This window comes from Astatotilapia calliptera, chromosome 14, assembly GCF_964374335.1.
Source record: "Astatotilapia calliptera chromosome 14, fAstCal68.1, whole genome shotgun sequence".
Lineage (NCBI taxonomy): Eukaryota > Metazoa > Chordata > Actinopteri > Cichliformes > Cichlidae > Astatotilapia > Astatotilapia calliptera.
In genome coordinates, this window is record NC_137435.1 from 24,468,567 (window position 1) to 24,487,661 (window position 19,095).

Below are 19,095 nucleotides of genomic sequence, written 5' to 3' on the forward strand. Positions count from 1 at the left end.
GTATAGAAAAAGTTTCTTTTTTTACAGCAGATAGTAAATAATAATATAATTAACATTATTTAAATTAAATAAGATAAATAATAATTCTGAAAATGTAGTTTTACTTTTATTTATGTGTTTCAATATTTTTAATAGTTTCATTTTTAATAGTGTAATTTTAATATTATTTCTGCCAGAAGAGATTGTACGTGTTCTCATAAATACATTCAACTCTGACCAAAGCTTACATTTGCTAACTAGCTTGATTTTCATTTATGCTATTGCGACCAAAAGTTTGAATAACTTTTTCGCCTGTTATTAAAATGGAGAAAATACTATTTAACATGTGTTCCTGTTGTTTTGCTTCTTCAGATGAAAGACTCTTTATTGAACCTCCAGAGAGGCATTGGTTTAAGGGACTACCCCTCTGAGACTGAGGAGAAACGCATTCGCTATCACTGACACACTACCATCAGGCCATGAGGGCATGCTGTGCAATACGGGACCTGTTTTCTTTTTGAACCAGTATGCCGTCAGCGGCAAGACAGAGAGAGAACAGAGAGGGGTGGTGGGACCAATAGTGAGCGGATCCATGGACATAAAGAGAGGAACAGTCATCTCTAGCGTATGGAAGTTAAAACCACCCCCAGAGGACGAAACCACGGACAGAAAGGGTCCCGATCACACACAGGAATCGAGCTATCCCCAACAAGAGGAGATGCAAGACTTGCTTCCTCTAAACACCTTGGGGATAACCGTTTCCTTCTACTCTCTTTATTTCCAAGTGCATCCTACTGTAAGCCATGTGAGCCAGGAGCGTGGCGGAGAGAGCGAAGGAAAACTACTGCATGCATTTAGACAACCTATCTCCCCTCAGTCAGTGTTAATGTGGTCCAGTTCCAGTCTATGTGTGTCTGAAAAAGAACAGAAGAAGAGGAGAGATTGAGTCAAAGAAAAGGGGAGGGGGATCCTTTTGAGTCTTAACGGCTTTCTACACTCTCCGACTGTTCCAAATCAATCGTACCCTAGAGGTCCTCGCTGCAGCGTCCCTTCAGTAAACCTCCAGGTGATCAGAGGACAGGTTCACTCCACGAGAAAAGACGTATTGTAGCTGGGAGATCAGCTTCACTGATCAGCCCTTATTGCCTTGTTTGAGCCTGGACTGTGTGGTTTCTGTCCGGGCTGGTTCCCTGACATACCGATGAGTAGAGCGTAAGATTGATAAGATGCGATTCGCAGGCTCGGTTTCTCCCGTCACAGTGTTACCTACCTTATGTCGCATTATTTCTCATCCTTCTGATGAAGTCGAATGTATTAGTCTGGGGGAAAAAAGAAAAAAAAAAGGCTGGACTTTGATCACAACTTGATAAACTTTGAAACGGGGACGCTGCAGCTAGACCGACCAGTAGGGAGTCCTGTGTTCTTACATGTTTTATTACTAAACTGTGATTATATCTCTTTAAAAATGTTTCAGATTGGAAAGAGGTCATGAATATATTTGAAATATATAAGAATATTTCATTATTATATAATATATATACACATATATATATATATTTCAAAATATATAAAAAACATTACCTATATTTATTGTTAATTTATGTACATACAGAAATGATCAGAGCTCTAGACCAGTTAAAGAATTTCTAACAAAAAGTGTTTTCTTCTAAAGATGCATGCCAGATATGTCTGTGACATGTCCAGTGTGCAAGTATGATTCTTCATTCGCGCGATTATGTTCGCGCACGTGTGTGTGTGTGTGTGTGTGTGTGTGTGTGTGTGTGTGTGTGTGTGTGTGTGTGTGTGTGTGTGTGTGTGTGTGTGTGTGTGTGTGTGCGCAGGAATTTTTACCATTCCACATGTCTATGTTTCTTTTCTGGCTCTTCCAGCTGGACTGCCTTCTTTTCTTTTTTTAATGCTGATGTGTTTGGATGCTGCCTTGCATTTGTCCCACCAGGGTGCAGCTGCACATTTGAAGAGTTTTGTTCCAAAATGATGTATCAGACAGCTGGAAACAGCCACGATCGATTGGTTAGGTAGTGTCACATGCACATTTGGCTAAGAAGCTAAACGATGCCTGGCTCGACCGCAGGAGGAAACACAAACCCCTTTGAGGTTGTGTCAGTAAGAGCATCTCGCTTAAAATCAAAAATAACCGGAGCTACCTGCTGTGACAACTCTTTCTAAATAAGGGCAGGAAAAAAAAGTAAAAATATATATTTTTTGCAGTTTGCAAAAATGAAATGGATACATGCTATTTTGGAAATGAACCCTTCGTGCCCCCTGTGAGCAACTCTTCTGTTCATTTCACCACATTAGCTGCCGCTGTTTGCTAAACAGGAAGAGGTTTTGGCATTTTAGGAAATCTGCACATTTGCTGTAAGGTTGGATGATATGATCAGATGCTACTGTCACGTGTGTAAACTAAGTAAGTAAATAAGAAACAAAAAGAAATTAAGCCTGACAGTTTTTGTTCATTCTTTGTAAGTTTAGATCTACCTTCATATTTGGCATCTTGGTAGGATCTTTTCATCTTACTCTCAGTAAAAAAATAAATAAAAAGTGAGAGCATAAGCACATTCCTCAAAATCGAAACCTCTTCCTTTAAAAATACCTGCGTTAACTCAAAATGTACTCTACCTTTCCCCGTTTCAAGTGTCTGTCTTGGATGCAGTGAAAGCATGAGAATTAACTTTATGCAACTAAATTGAACCAAAAGAAAGTAGAAATGTACTTTCACAGAGGACGTATTGTTTTAAATTAAGTATTTATCATGTATGTTATATATATATATATATATATATATATATATATATATATATATATATACATATATACATACATACATACATACACAGGTGTTAGTATGGTGGTTTACTCACTCACCTAACAACATCCCCAGGTTTGATCCCAGAATGATGCACAAATCCCTATTTGGGGTTGCATCAGGAACGGCACCCGGTGTAAAAAAAATAATAATAATAATAATTTTATCTGCTGAATCAAACACACGGATCTGCCCGCTATGGCAACCCCCTTGTGAATAAGGGAGCAGCTGAAAGCAGCTATATAAAAAGTAGTGTTACGTTTGCTGAGGCCTCGCCCCGAACTTAGCCTGGCACACCTTCTCGTCCGTTTTCCGGAGCAAAGATTGGACGAGCGATCAGTATGAGGGCAAGCAGATAACTTTACTGTGGCGTGTTCTCGACCGACATATTGAGCGCGTTCCATTTGAAGAAGGCACAGTGACGATAACGCACAGAAACCTTAAGACGTGAATGTGAGCGATTTTGAGATGTTTTCTGTTTTATAGAAATCACCTTCACAATCTCGAAGGCACTGAAAGATTATAGTGAAGTTATGCTTTGTGTGTATGACGGTGCGAATACATGGAAATGTAACTGAAATGCTTTAAGAGTTTGTTTTCAAGTGTAGTGAGTAGATTTTTTCTTCTTCGTTTTCAGATGCTTCTGTAGTAAATGCTTGATTGAGATGGTTTTACTGACACGTTTTCACCGTCGCGGCTGAGTGAAGCAGTTAATGTCACCTCAGTCCAAGTCAGACGCTCGATCGGGCTTTTGAGGAAGCTGTTGCGACAGCAAACTTAAGTTTTATTTCACAAATCAGAACAGTTATGCAAATTTACTTCTTGTTTTTCTTTTTCTTCAGAACTGTTTCTCATTTTTACCAGCAAATTAAACAAATTAAGTTTCATTCTATAGCAATCAACACTTCTTTTTTTTTCTGTCCATTTGCTTTCACTCTTTCTCTCCTAGCATGCACTCACGCAGTTAATCTGTGTTAATCGAATGATTGTATGGTTGCTATCGCTGCACAACTGTGGAACCAAGGTGACCTGGGAGATTTTGTCACTGACAGCAGATGGAGTTTCTGTACGTGCTTTGTTAACTGTATCCATTGGGCATTCGCCTAGAGGCAACAGAGCTACCCTTGCAACACAGTGCTGACTAACAGCCTTGGTTAACACACAGTAGGAATCACACGCAACCTCCTGAAAACGACCACTGATTAAAACTCTTCTTCGAGTGTGTCTTGATAAAACATGTACTGTGTAGTTCTGTTCAAAGAGAATTCTGCTGTATGTTTTTTTTAAAGGTTTTGATCTCTAGACTTTTAGTGAAATTTCTACATGAGATGAATATGCTGTATGTATATGTTGTGTATATCTGCAGTGTGCACACACGCACACTGTCAAAAGAATCCGACCTGCGCTGCGCGTAGGTTTTGACTTGCTGATGACTTTTGCCTCATAGAGATGGGAGATAAAAGTGGCTTTCTGGTTCATGTGAAGTAGAGGTTGGAAGTTTGAATAAAGAAAAAATACTAAAACAGATGCTGCTGCTATTTTTGGTGTGGTTACTTTTGAGTTTCACAAATGCAGTAATGAGTGAGAAGAAAATTAACATTCATGAAAATCTGGAACTGAATCACAAAAACGGATCCTTAGCAGATTTGAGAATGAGGTAAATACAACCTCATTCTAAGACAAACAGCAACACGTGAGCTCTTACTGTCAGGATATGTTGTGTTAGGACCCAAGATGGAGAGGTTAACAAAAGGCATTATTGGATTGATGGAAATCTATATAAGGCCAAACACAAAACGATGCAAAACAAGTGCAAACTATTTCAATTCACAAGGGACCAGGGATCAGAATGACGCTAGAGAACTGAACTACACTCTGACAACAGAAAGAAAGTGTATAAATACACAGCGGGGAGATTAGAGCAGAGAAGAAACACCTGGGACACAGTACCAAGACACAGGTGGACAGGAAGTAACTGATGAGAGGGAGGAAAACTGAACACAATGCCCACGAGACTAAGGATTAGCAAACTAAAACAGAGAACATAAATAGAGAGTCAGGGACTATGGAATGTGAACCTGACATGAACATATAAACTACAGGCAGTGCAGAATTATTAGGCAAATGAGTATTTTGTCCACATCATCCTCTTCATGCATGTTGTCTTACTCCAAGCTGTATAGGCTCGAAAGCCTACTACCAATTAAGCATATTAGGTGATGTGCATCTCTGTAATGAGAAGGGGTGTGGTCTAATGACATCAACACCCTATATCAGGTGTGCATAATTATTAGGCAACTTCCTTTCCTTTGGCAAAATGGGTCAAAAGAAGAACTTGACAGGCTCAGAAAAGTCAAAAATAGTGAGATATCTTGCAGAGGGATGCAGCAGTCTCAAAATTGCAAAGCTTCTGAAGCGTGATCATCGAACAATCAAGCGTTTCATTCAAAATAGTCAACAGGGTCGCAAGAAGCGTGTGGAAAAACCAAGGCGCCAAATAACTGCCCATGAACTGAGAAAAGTCAAGCGTGCAGCTGCCAAGATGCCACTTGCCACCAGTTTGGCCATATTTCAGAGCTGCAACATCACTGGAGTGCCCAAAAGCACAAGGTGTGCAATACTCAGAGACATGGCCAAGGTAAGAAAGGCTGAAAGACGACCACCACTGAACAAGACACACAAGCTGAAACGTCAAGACTGGGCCAAGAAATATCGCAAGACTGGTTTTTCTAAGGTTTTATGGACTGATGAAATGAGAGTGAGTCTTGATGGGCCAGATGGATGGGCCCGTGGCTGGATTGGTAAAGGGCAGAGAGCTCCAGTCCGACTCAGACGCCAGCAAGGTGGAGGTGGAGTACTGGTTTGGGCTGGTATCATCAAAGATGAGCTTGTGGGGCCTTTTCGGGTTGAGGATGGAGTCGAGCTCAACTCCCAGTCCTACTGCCAGTTTCTGGAAGACACCTTCTTCAAGCAGTGGTACAGGAAGAAGTCTGCATCCTTCAAGAAAAACATGATTTTCATGCAGGACAATGCTCCATCACACGCGTCCAAGTACTCCACAGCGTGGCTGGCAAGAAAGGGTATAAAAGAAGAAAAACTAATGACATGGCCACCTTGTTCACCTGATCTGAACCCCATTGAGAACCTGTGGTCCATCATCAAATGTGAGATTTACAAGGAGGGAAAACAGTACACCTCTCTGAACAGTGTCTGGGAGGCTGTGGTTGCTGCTGCACGTAATGTTGATGGTGAACAGATCAAAACACTGACAGAATCCATGGATGGCAGGCTTTTGAGTGTCCTTGCAAAGAAAGGTGGCTATATTGGTCGCTGATTTGTTTTTGTTTTGTTTTTGAATGTCAGAAATGTATATTTGTGAATGTGGAGATGTTATATTGGTTTCACTGGTAAAAATAAATAATTGAAATGGGTATATATTTGTTTTTTGTTAAGTTGCCTAATAATTATGCACAGTAATAGTCACCTGCACACACAGATATCCCCCTAAAATAGCTAAAACTAAAAACAAACTAAAAACTACTTCCAAAAACATTCAGCTTTGATATTAATGAGTTTTTTGGGTTCATTGAGAACATGGTTGTTGTTCAATAATAACATTATTCCTCAAAAATACAACTTGCCTAATAATTCTGCACTCCCTGTATACACACATTAAAGCTAAACAAACATGGAGGCGAAAGCTGACAACTCGCTGAGATGAAACAAGGAGCGAGGGGACAGAAAAGGGAACTGATACTATTTAAAGAAGAACTGATGACATAAATAAGAAAACTCTGGGAAAAAAAAACACAAAACTCGAAAGAGTAAATAGCATAGAATTAGAATTTACTTCACAAACTCAAAAATAAATGGAAAAAAATCAATCAGTGACTCTGACAGTCTAAGAACCTAGCACCATGTCGCTTTTAAGAAGTGCAGAAGCAGCACATAAAAAAAGCAAAGTACACCTCATGATTCAGTAGTTTCTGATTCTTCTCTATAGTTTTTGTTGATTCAGTTCAGTGAGATTTCATTCTTCTAAATTTAAGCACAGATCTTCCACCACAGCATTTCAATCAGGTTGAGATCTGAACTTTGTTGCCACTGAAACACTTTGATTGATCCCTTTTTTTTGGCCATTCTTTTGTAGATTTGCTTCTGTGCTTGAAGTCACTGCTGCATAACCCAGTTTAGGAAGCTTTAGTTGTCAAACAGATGGCCTCATATTTGACTCTAGAATACTTTGGTATCCACAGGAGCTCATAGTCGACTCGCCAGCTACCCAGGCCCTGTGGCTGGTTGGTATGAGGTGCTTGTGCTGATTTTCTGTCTTGTTCTCCAGACATGGTGCTGTGCATTATTGCCAAGCATCTCCACTTTAGTTTTGTCTGTGCAAAGCACATTGTTCCAGAAGAATTTGTTCAGAAGCAACTTTGGAAACCTGAATGGAGCTGCCCTGTTCCTTACAGAGAGAATGGGCTTTGTTCCAGCAACAGTTACAAAAAAGGCATATTTGATCAGTGTTTTTTATTTGTACTATGATGAACTTTAACATTTAGCATGTTAACTGAGACCTTTAGAGTCTTGGGGTTTTCTTGTTTTGGTTTCTAAGATTCTAAGATTGTTGCTGATGTCTTTCCTCTGTGGCATCATGTTAACACACACCTGAATTCTCCAGACAAACAAAGTGCCAAAACTTCTGCTTTAATGGAGATGTTCACACTAATTCAGCTAATTCAGCTAATTCAGTGCATTTCATTGGCAGCACCCAGCCCACACTCTTAATACTGTTAAGAAATAACCGTGTACTTAATATTTTGCACACTGCTTCTGCATCGTGCTTTAATGTCTGTTGAATAAATAATGACGCGTTTTAATATGTCATGCCTTCTTGTTGTTGTATAACTTGCTAAGGACCGAATGATTTTTATTATATTCTGATATCTAAAACCTTAGGATTTAAAGAGCATATACTTTCTTTTGACTGCGGTTGCTACAGACACAATATGGTTGACCTCAGAAGACTTAACAGAGAGAGTAGTATTGAGGAAAATAGTGTGTGACGCATGGATGAAATATTCATCTGTTACTGCACTCAAAAAATAAAATCATAAGACTTTTAAATATTGATGTCATGTTTAAAAGTGTTGTTATTTTTAGGATTTGTACCTACAGAACAACTCTGTCATAACCTTCCGCAGTCAGAAGAGACTGCTCACGTGATTCTTACAGCTCCTTGTTGTCTCATTTTATGTTTCATAAATTGCCTGTTAATTGTTTAATTAAGACGCCATAAAAACCGCAGAAATGTGCATGTGCGAAGTAAAAGCCTCAAAAAATGCTAAATAATGGTAGTGAATTAATTGCTTATCCTGTGTATTGTTCAATATTTGGTGTCTTTCGGCTTCCGCTTTCTTTTTCTTTTCTTTTTTTTTTTTTTACTTTCTTGCACAGACTAAACAAAATCGTGCACTTTATAAAACATTCATAAACATTTTTACAGCGTTGATTGGAAGACGTGTTCTGCATTCCTCAGCATCCAGAAGACATGCAGCACCGCGAGCAGCGGGGGGTGAAATGAAGGAGGAAAACTTGTTTCCCTCAATAAATCATGAGTTAATCGTTTTCTATAGAAGACACATGGAGATGAGGCAGATCAATACAAACTAGATGTTGGTGAAAAGATATGTGACGATCACATTATTGGATCCTCTTCACTTGATGCCCTTTTTTCTGTCTTGTCGTTGTTTAATTCATTTCTCCGTTGGCGACGTTAAATTGCTTCATGCGTTTTACTGCCTCCTGAAGAATTACATTAGTGTAGGTCCATGATGGGAAGATGGGTGAGGTCGACGCCTCGCTGTCATGAATCAAGGGGGATGGGACATCGTTTACGCGCATCACCCCGCCAGCCCCTCGTGTCCAATGAAGGCTGAGAGTGGATTTACAAAGGGGCGGAAGGCTCGAGCCCCACTTTTTCGCCGTGGCTGGTCGCAGAGGGCGGAGCTCTGTTCCTGCCGTTTGACAGCTGCGAAATAGAAAATGTATAGCGGATAGACAGTCTGGAGAACCATGCAGCTCCAAGGCAACCATACTATCACAAGGAAAGGGATACAGCATGGCCCTTTATAGCCTGCGCTTGCCCTCGTAAATCTGGGTCAACTGGAGAGCGCAAACTACAATACAAGGGAACTAAGTAGCTTTCATTGCACATAATTCCTGGATCTGAGAGGCATGCATCGTGCCTTCTCGTATCCCGTAACTGTGGAACGCAGTCGAACCAAAGAGCGCTTGGAGGCGTGTTTGGCCGGGCTATGCGAACTGGAGCTCCGCAGACAGCGGCAGGAGTGTCTGGTTCTGGGGGCGCTGGCTCTGGGAGACCCGCTTGCCCAGGAAAGCTCCAGAGGAGAGCTGAGATGTTTCAGCAGCTGGGGCCAGGAAAACTTGACACTGAGACGTCAGCTGGTAAGAAGTTTGTGTTGAGCCTTTTACTGCAACTGTATGTTTGCATTCCAGCCCTCCCGCATTACCCCACCCTGTGATAAAAGAACTCCACCTTATACCCCTGTCATGTATCACAACTCTACATACTTTTGAATATCTAATAGCCTTCAGCGTAGACTCATTGAAACCCGCTTGACCGCTGGATGGTCTTCTAGTTTGGGCAGCGCCTTTTGTGCTGCTGTGAAGTCTAGCTGCAAAGAAAAAAAAGTTACTCAACTTGATTAATAGGCTCTCTGTTTGAAAGGGTGTAATGCGTTACTCTGCTTTTTGGCTGAGATTTATGCCCCTGGGGAACGAAATCAGGGGGTGGAGCAGCCGCCGTTTGTGCCACAGACCGACTATTTAATGGCCCATTGTTCCCTCCGCCTAGACTTTTATATTCCACTTAACAAGCTCTCATTTGTGCTCTCCGCACATCATAAATGGATGAATTATTCCTCTTGCTTTTCTGTTGCTGGTGGAGCTAACGTTTTTATGTGAACATTAGCATCCGTGTAATTCATGGAATGTTGTTTTGTTTTGTTTTTATTTACGTGACGCTCAAGCAAAATAAGACCGATATGTTGCCAGAGTAAAACGGGCGGGGAGGGGGGAGGGTTAAAACTGGTTCTATAACGGCAAATAGAAGTTTCACTAACAGCATTACATCAGCGGTTCACACGGGGAGTTTCACGCACCAGTGAGCACTTATCTGCGCTGAAAACGGTTCTTCTTCACTTTCTCTCTTTTTTTGCCCAAGTTTTTATGTCTCGGTGAGGTTTAATTCCGTTTTAACTTCTGGTGTTGTCTCAACATTACTACAAAAGCATGGCATTATTAAAGAGGGTGGAAAAAAGGGAGAAATTAAATCAGCCTCCTCCTCTTCACATCTCCAGCCCCCCCCCCCCCCCTTCTTCTCCTCCTCCTCCTCCGCCGGGGCCCTAACAATAGGCGCATATGGAGCAGAATACTAATGATGGCGATCGAGGCCCCAGTGAGAGTAAAAGGCGCACATAGGTGGCTCTCCGCACTGGCTTTAGAAATATGACATGATATGATTTTCTGTTAAAAAATAAATAAATAAATTAACGATCAAAATAAAGTGAGTTTTTCGAGAGTGCCACGCGCAGTTATGCTCACATGTCCACCGGTGCCTTAGGAGCTGCCAGCGCATTTCATCCACATCAGCTGGAGAGTGACGAGTGAAGGCGAGTGAAGGAGTGACACGAGTTTCCTCACAAGGGCGCATAATTTCCCCGTTTTCATTTCTGCGCAATTCGCCTTTGGATCGATGTTTATTAACTGTTGCGCTCATCCAAGCGTGTGAGTAATTACACGGGAAAGTCCTGGGAGAATATTTGGACCCGACAGGACTCTAATTGAAGCCTCAAATTGAGTCTTCGTGATATCAGGTCACCATCTGCGTCCGAGCTAAATCCCCAATCTCATTTCGCGTGTAGGTTAAAGTCTGCAAAATGTATAGTTCACGGTGTGACATAGAAACAACTGACCCATGAGACTGACATCGTGTGTGCCTTGAACATGAATGTGGCCCCAAACAGGCTGAGAGATGCAATTTTTTTTCTTCTTTTCCCCCCTTCTTCATACAGTATGTGGTGTTGAAGGTGTTGACAGCTGTGGGACGCCAGACAGCAGCTGGGAAAGCACGAATCTCTGACCTCCCTCTCAGCTTCCCTGCTGTGTGTTTTTGGAGAGAGTGGAAGGGATTATATGAATTTTGTATGAATGTGGCACACATGCATCCATCAGCGGAGAAGTGATTTTAGGGGAGAAAATGTGCTCTGAAATGTTATTTAATCTCCTCTGAAGAATAGATGTAAACCAAATTTTTAATTATTGCATGTTTGGGCACATAGAAAAAAATCTTTGCATTCTACAGGATTGTGTGTTTGTATCTACAGTGGATTTTGCTATTGTTTTGTGTCTTTGCTGAACTGCTGGCGCATCATCAATCAGGCTGTGTGTGTCCTTGTGTTAAGACAGCAGCGCATCATTAGTGAACGTATAGTCTGCTCAGCAGTGACTGATCACTCGCATGATGGTTTACTGCGCTTTGTTCTGGCACACAAACAAAAACCTCAACCGGTTTTTGTTTGTGCTCTTTGGTTTCTTTGTGTACACAGCCGTTCAAGCAAATAAGCTTCAGAAAATATACGAATTATATGCACACAGACGATACACACATGCAAACATTATGATACAAGCTCACTTTGAGATCGACTCTCATTTAGTTATGCAATTTTCAGTCACATGAGCACAGCCTGTTTCAAGTCTTTCTTTAAGGATTCCCTTTGCAGGCCATGCACCCTGCTGCTGTGCCTACGAGCCACTGCGCACACTGAACAGATTCAGAGGAAACTAATTAATACTATTCACAATGCAATGGATAAACTCTTTGTGTGCGTGTGAAGAACTTCCTCCCAAAATCACTGAATATATTTTACCAAACTAAAACAAATAATTTAAAATGTGTCCACGTGCTCTGAAGAAATAAGAGATCAGTAGCTGAGCAAACACGGGGGGCAGGGTGCCCTGTGTTTGTGCATGTGCTGTGCATGTGTGTGTGTGTGTTTCCGGCCTCCCACTGTGGATCCAGTCACAACATAGCTTTAATTATAGAGAGTCCAGCAGTGAGGCTGCATGCTTTGTGCTCTCTGTTCAATAGATTTCTTTATCCTGGCAATATTGTTTCAAAGACCCACCGGCCTTCACTGGTCATTGGTCCTTTCTAAAAAAAAAAATACAGAGACACTTTTGCCTGCTTCTGTGTTGTCTTGCAGAAAAACCCAATGTGTGACTGAATTTGAATGTATCTTTCTATATCAACAGAGACAATCCACTCTTATTAAACTCTGCAGCATCACGTTCTGCACACACACTAAAGCGCAGTAGCTAATGACAGGAAAATTTGCCCAGTCACTGTTCATGTCCCTGGTTTCACCTGGCCTCACCTGCTGCTCAGTGTTTTTCACTGGTCCTGATGTGTTGTACAGCCACAGCAGCTTAATGGCTATAAGTGAGACTGGCTGCACAGTGTTCTTCATCTCCCCCATCCCCCAGCAGCCTGCAGGATGCAGTAAAAAAAAAAAGAAGCAATAATACAGTGTGCAGCATGTCTGGGAACCAGTGTGAGACCTGTAATAACAGAGTGCAGTCAAAGCAAAATGTCACAGTATAAATCAAATGGTTTGTTCATCCACAGAGATTTGTTTGTTTTTTTGTTATAAATTAATATCCAGCCCTGTGTTTGTGCATATGTCCACAATTAGATGGCAGTCAGTTGCCACTCTGAAATAGCATCATTGATTTATTGATTTCCAATAGCCTCCCCTCCTCTCAGCATTTCTTTACCACAAACCAGCACCCAACGTTTCTGCCATACAAAACAGTATTGATATAGTGATGCTAGCGCTTTGTTTATAGTAAGACAATAAGGCCACTAGCAGAGACAAAAGAGGTGACAGTATTTGGGGTGAAGAGGTTGTCTGTGCTTCCATTATGATTGCATTAAGTCTGCAGGACAGGGGAGTTAGAGCCTAAAGGCACTGACAGAGATCTCTCAGACACATTGAGCCACTTCCTGTTATAAACATTGTCTTTTCACACATTACTGTTCTGAATAGATAATAACAGCACTGTAACACAAAAAGAATGATCATGTCTGTTTGGTGATCTTTTTAATTTGATGTTAGCATGCCACTATGTCGCTTGCACAAAATGTTACAGGGAATGTTTTGCAAATGAATGACCACCGTTAGATCAGTTGTGGTGAAAACATTTGTAAAAGCAGCCTGAGATTTTAAGATTAAATGAGCATGTATTTGACCCTAATGCAGTTTGTTTATAGACCACATAGAGGAGTAGAAAATGCCACAATACGTAAACACTTTTAAAGTTCTTATGTTCGATTACGTTGGGTGACTTTTCGTCAGCTACAATTCATTACATTTTAATCAGAAGTCTTTTAGAGCAATCTGTGGCTGATTGATGAGCAACAGCTGAACCTACCATCCCTATATAGCCAGGCATTTACAGTGGTTGGCTGGTTCAGTTGTACTTGATGATTTACACCTTTGCATAGTGAGTGTGCGCTTCTTCTTTATGGATGAAGGCTTCAAGTCCCAAAGTGGTGCACAGCACAGCTTAAAAGCCACTTTGTTCCAGCACCACCCAAATAAACAAATCCCTGCTTTGATGCTGTGTTGATTCTCTGATATTATTTATTTATGTATTTATTTATTTACGTATTTATTTATTCAGTATTCTGCATTATCTTTATCTGTTGTCTGTTAATAATACAGTGCATTCTTAGAGGATTTCTAACGAGCTTCTCTGCATGTCATCCAGCTACATGTGTCGACGATGACAGAGCTCAGGGAGGAGTTGTCTGTCGTGAGAAGTGTGTAATGTGAAAAGTGTCACCTTGTTATGAGGGCACGCTCAATCGCCTGGTAATGAAGTCTCTTAACGAGCGTTGCGTGTCAGCCATATTAAATCCAGCCATCTAAAATGCCTGTATTAGGTCTGCGTGTATCAGAGAAGGTATTACTCACGTTGCTGACACAGTTTGTTTATAGACTCAGATTCTGGGTACTTGTCTTCCTCACAAGTGCAACAAGGAAGGGTTAGGTTGTGACAGCTAGCTGTCATAATGAAAGATAGCCTGCAGGCAGTGAATCAAAGTCCATTTAACGTCCTCTAAAGTCTTGCAAACAGAGCTGTCTGTGCACTTGTGTTAACCCATTCAGGTAGACGGGCATGGAAATGCGTGCCCATGTTAAGTGTGTGTGTCACATGCTGTCAATATGACACCAGCAAAAAATGATCAGGCTGGATGAACCAGCATGTTTAATTACTCGGTTTTACCACAAACAGATGGGTAAATGGGAGGGTGGGGGATTGTAGTGGTTTGAGGAAGGCTGTGTGAGGTAGCGGGGTGGGCTTCCAAATGGTAAACACACAAGTGTAAGAACGACAGCGTTATTTATTTATTTGTTTTGGGGGGACTTTAACATATGTTTAACATACACCCAGTCTCATTTGTTGCTGGTTTGAGCTAAATGAGCAATTATTTGTATATCTGGCTCGCGAGTGTCTGCAAGCACGTGTGTGTGTGTGTGTGTGTGTGTGTGTGTGTGTGTGTGTGTCCACCCATGAAATAACACCCCACCCTCCCTCTTCCCCCTCCTTCACAGTGCTATGAATTATTCATGTTTCAACCTCTTCAGTAAGCCTGCTTTTATAAATGGTGGTCATGTGATGGCCACGTTTCGATTTTACACACTTCTGCATCAGAGTTTTGGCTTTGTTATTTTTATTTATTGGTTTTAATATTTTCAGGCATTATAAATTAGGAGCAATGTTGCAGCTGGAGAAACAAGCTGCGAACGATTCACAGCTGTGCTTCTGCCATTAGCATATCCAGAAAGCACTCATTAAACTACAAACACTGCTGGAATTTTTTTTTGTTTTTTTGCTTTGTTCCTAAAATCAATCATTTTTGCTTCGTACTGTCTACTTAACATTTATTTTCCCATCAGTTCAACCAGTTACAGACTGCAAGAAAATAGTCTGAATGCATGTTTGCCTGTTTTTCAGAGTGCTCTTCAGAGCTCCCCGTGGGGTCTAATGCAAACGCTGGAACAGCAGGTGGGAGAGCTGAGGATCGACGCTGCTGATGACTGTTGTGACAGAGCCCAAGGAGAAACTGGCAACAGTCGACCGAGTTCTGGTACTTATTTCTGCAAGGCAGTGAAATCAAAGTGCAAACACACTATATAATTCCCTTTTTTCAGTAAATGAAGTTGTTTTTTTCCAGAGTGTTGCTCAGCTGAACGAAACTTGTGTTCTTTGTATTTCATGTTTGAGTCTCTGCTCTTATTGTTCCTTTATGCTCCAGTTGTTTGTGATTTTAATCTGTGGCCTATTTGTGAAATGCAGTGAGAAACTTTTCTATTTTTTGAGGAGTGGAATGAGTTATAAGAGATGAGATAAGCCTTTCTTTTTCTATTGGTGCCTTTGCCTCACAGCAAGAAGGTCCTGGGTTTGAGTCCAGTTTGAGGCCTTTGTGTGTGGATTCTCCTCCCACCGTCCAACGATATGCGTGGGATGTGGTTAATTCTGTTCAGTTATGATCAGAAGTTTACATAGACTCATAATCTGTGTGAATGTCATGGTAATTTGAGGATTTTAAAGATTTCTTTGAACCCTTCTTTTTCCAGAGTAAAATGATTGTACAATATAAGGCCTGTTAACCTCTCACTAATTAGAAGTTAATAGGCTGTGTTGTTGTTGTTCAATTAAAAGACATTGCAGAACCTTCAGCATCACTCATTAAAAGATTTAAGTGACTGTGCATATATGTGCATATATGAGCCTGTATGTATCCTTTTGACCCTGTGTACATTCAAGAAAATCCCAAACCAAGTCATTAAAGATGCATGCTGTGCAATCATTCCACCATGGAAAAAAAAACAGTTCAAAGAAATCATTAAAATTGCGATGAATTAATTACACTAATTACACTGTGTCCTAGGTTTCTATGAATCAAGTGAAGGTCAGTCACCAAAAGGAAAATCTTGTACCACTGAGCCCACAGAGAGTGTCTCCTCCTGGGCTTACACCAGTGACAGGCCAAAGTCTGTGGGTAAGCAAGACTATCAGACGTGGAAGATTTGAGATATTGTGAAACCTGCATATGTGCTCTTGTTGAAGTAAAACGATTAACATATTAGCACATACTCACATACTCTTTGCATATTAGCATGAGAAAACAGCAGACTCTTAGTCAACTGTCTTTATGTGAAAGAGGCTTAATAAACATTAGAAGACTTATTCTTTTTATTTTAGGGTTTTCTGTAGACTGGATTTTGGCTCTGTTCTGATTACCATCTTATTAGGTCAAAGATGAGGATGCATCAGACCCAGCCTAATAACAAGTGCAATTCTATTATTTGTCTTTTTGTTAAATGCTAATATTGCAAATGTATGGGAACAGACTGAGAGTGGCATGGCTGCAGACTCTTAGTTTTGAGATTATTTATTACTGTTTAACTATTAGAACTTTTATTGATCACCTCATAGTTATGCATTCAGGATGATTTTACTTACTACTTCACTTATTTCTCAATATTTCTCTCTGCAATCAGGAGACCCCCTTATGCTGGATGGAGAATTTGATGCACCACTTCTACGCACCACGCTACCCCGCTCTTTCTCTGCCCCCTACCCACCTCTTGAGGGTATTGCTGAGGAGGGCACTGCCATTGACTCCTGGCAGTGGGACCCCAGCGGAGACAATGGTGGCTGGGAGCAGCAACCTGAAGAGGATCAGGTCACCGAAGAGGACTATCAGCTGGCTTTGAAGGTAGAGGGTTACATCCTGAGTCTCATCCAACGCCATACCCTCACACCAAGACCTTGTCAGCCTCGCACCACTCTTAGCCCTGACCCCCCATACTGCAGTGGCTCTGGACACAGCTCCCTACACAGGATAACTCCTTCTTTAACCACAGAGCACCGCCCTTCTGATCATCATCTTCAGCCCCATGGTGACCTTTCTACAAATCCTAATGGCCAGGGATGGGGTTGTGACCTGGAGCGAGAGGCCTGTGGTGGGGAGGCCCCATCTTTGGAGGAGGACTGTTATTTAGCGCTGCCCTACCCCCAGCCCAATCTAATTTCCCTGGCTGGAAGGCTACCATCCCCTCCGCCCTCACTGGACCATAACTGTGGAGTTGGGGCTCTTGACCTTTGTTGTGAACCCCCATCCCCCCATCATTATCTACATCCACAGCCCCCTATTCTTCACATGCACAGTTTAGTAAGTGCTCAGTATATTCCTGGACAAGCCTGTCATGCCCCTCTGTGCTCCCCAAGACATTACAACCAAGAGCAGCCAAAGTCCAACCAAGTTTTCACATCTCCTGATCACCTCAAGTACAGAGCATCTAAGAAAAATCACAGCGAGAGACAGAGATCCAAGAAGTCAAGCAGTAAAACCAATAGATCCCAGTCTGAAAACAGCCTCCTGGGTCAGCGGGTGCTTCCAGAGAGGAGGTACAGCACCACAGAGAGGCCCCAAGGCAGAGGTGATCCTCATACACTGCCTCAGAATCAAAACCAGGTTGTAGGACACCAGGTGGTCTACAACGGCCACAACGAGAGCCGACGCTGGCGATCTAACCTGGAGCTCAGCCAAGATGAGGGGGAAGTCCAAGCAGGGCAGGTACACAGACGACCACCTCGAAAAGTTCGCCACGGCCCTTCTTGTTCCCATTCCCAACCCCAGAACTACCACCAACAGCAGCACGCCAAGCACTGGCAGCAGGACTTTCAGGAAAGCGCACCTCTCTGTCAGGGGGAGGAGAGCTATGGTGGTGCTGCCCCCGCAGAGTCCGAGTCTAGCATGAGCGAGGTATATTCTCCAGCCTCCAGCTCGCTATCCAGCGACTCAGATGAGAGCGGGGGGCTGGTGTGGCCCCAGCAGCTGCCACCCCGCCTTGCTTCTACCTCTTCTTCATCCTCTCCTTCACCACAAGCCACTGCCAATACCCCATCTCAACCAAAAGCCTTTGTCAAGATAAAAGCTTCCCACGCTCTGAAGAAGAAGATTCTCAGATTCCGCTCAGGGTCGCTTAAAGTCATGACTACTGTATGAGAAACTCGTCAAACTAGTTTTAAACACATACTCGTCAGTAACTTACTTGCCACCAAATCCTATGTCAAATATCACATCCCATCTTTATATTCAATCTACAGTATGTCATAGTGAGATGCCTTTACATGTATTGGCATGAATAATGATCTATTCAAAGATCTTTCATTTGTACTATCTGGTTACATTTATCTTCCAGTTGACAACCATCAGACACAAGACTAATGGGCAGTATACTGCTCTAATGGATGACAACTGATACCAAATGACATGTACCACCTAGAAGCGGAGTGACTGAATATGCTGGCAGTTTTTCCTCTGTTTCATTTGCTCTCATCAGATAATTGTGGTTAATCAATGTATTACTGATATTTTCACCAAGTCACATTATTAGTCTAAAAACTATATCAAATCTTTGTGATACGGGCCTTAAAACATACTAGGTAAATTTGCTGTGTTCAGATTTCATAATAACCTCTGATGGTCTTTTTTAAAGATTATGCTTTTTGCTGAAAGTCATAAAGTAAACAGGAATTTCTTTTAATTCTTTGTGCTAAACTGCATTCAAACGCAAGCAAAAATCGACATATTAGCAAAAAATCTACAACTAAACTTTGCAATGCACTTGAAATGTTGGAGTTAATCCACTAGAATTGTGCGAATTAATATCTCCCTATTCCTACAAATTCACAATCCTCTGTAAGAAAGTCAAGGGAACGATTTAGAAAAGGGTTAGGATACTTTTTTGAATGTGGTATGAGTGCTAAAACTTAACTGAATAACCATGTTTAAATTTGGTTTCCTGCAGACTCAAAAATCCTGCACCAACTGTGAGTCTCTCAGCAGGGCACACCCCTGCATATCCAGCTGTTACTGAGCTCCTCTTAGTATGTCCTGGATTCACTGCAGTGAACTTCTTACTACCTCCCCTCTGCAGCCAGTGAGCATAAAGAATCAGACATCCATGTGTCAGGGATGGATTTATTAGAGGCCACACTAAGGGGCCTGTGTACATTCATGCATGCATGTTTAAACTCACAGATTCCCTGAAACACTGGGACCTACACACTGTAAATAAATATGTGGACTTGTTTGGAACAACTGTAAATAAAGAAAGCATTTCACTCAG

At 41.7% G+C, this 19,095-nt stretch overlaps 2 protein-coding genes across 11 annotated transcripts in view; both read left to right on the top strand.

The window, feature by feature from the left end:
• gramd1bb (GRAM domain containing 1Bb) overlaps window positions 1–4,333 on the top strand; it is a 73,244-nt gene extending 68,911 nt beyond the window's left edge. For all 10 annotated transcript variants that reach the window (XM_080288408.1, XM_080288410.1, XM_080288409.1 and 7 more), the window contains one exon: window positions 352–4,333. In XM_080288408.1, the coding sequence (XP_080144534.1) occupies window positions 352–441 (90 nt within the window). In that variant the 3' untranslated portion in view covers window positions 442–4,333. The remainder of the gene's footprint in view (window positions 1–351) is intronic.
• Window positions 4,334–7,934: 3,601 nt separating this feature from the next.
• Window positions 7,935–19,094, top strand: dact3b (dishevelled-binding antagonist of beta-catenin 3b). The gene is made up of 4 exons (XM_026193374.2): window positions 7,935–9,271; window positions 14,909–15,041; window positions 15,846–15,956; window positions 16,459–19,094. Exons 1-4 carry the CDS (start codon window positions 9,041–9,043, stop codon window positions 17,967–17,969), a joined length of 1,986 nt encoding a protein of 661 aa, XP_026049159.2. The 5' UTR covers window positions 7,935–9,040; the 3' UTR covers window positions 17,970–19,094.
• Window position 19,095: the final 1 nt, after the last annotated feature.

What these genes read in the sequence shown, in the direction of transcription:
- dact3b (XM_026193374.2), top strand. Translation starts at nt 9,041, where the DNA reads ATGCATCGTGCCTTCTCGTATCCCGTAACTGTGGAACGCAGTCGAACC. An exon ending in TGACACTGAGACGTCAGCTG is followed by an intron (nt 9,272 to 14,908) that starts GTAAGAAGTTTG and finishes CCTGTTTTTCAG; the next exon opens with AGTGCTCTTCAGAGCTCCCC. An exon ending in TGACAGGCCAAAGTCTGTGG is followed by an intron (nt 15,957 to 16,458) that starts GTAAGCAAGACT and finishes CTCTGCAATCAG; the next exon opens with GAGACCCCCTTATGCTGGAT.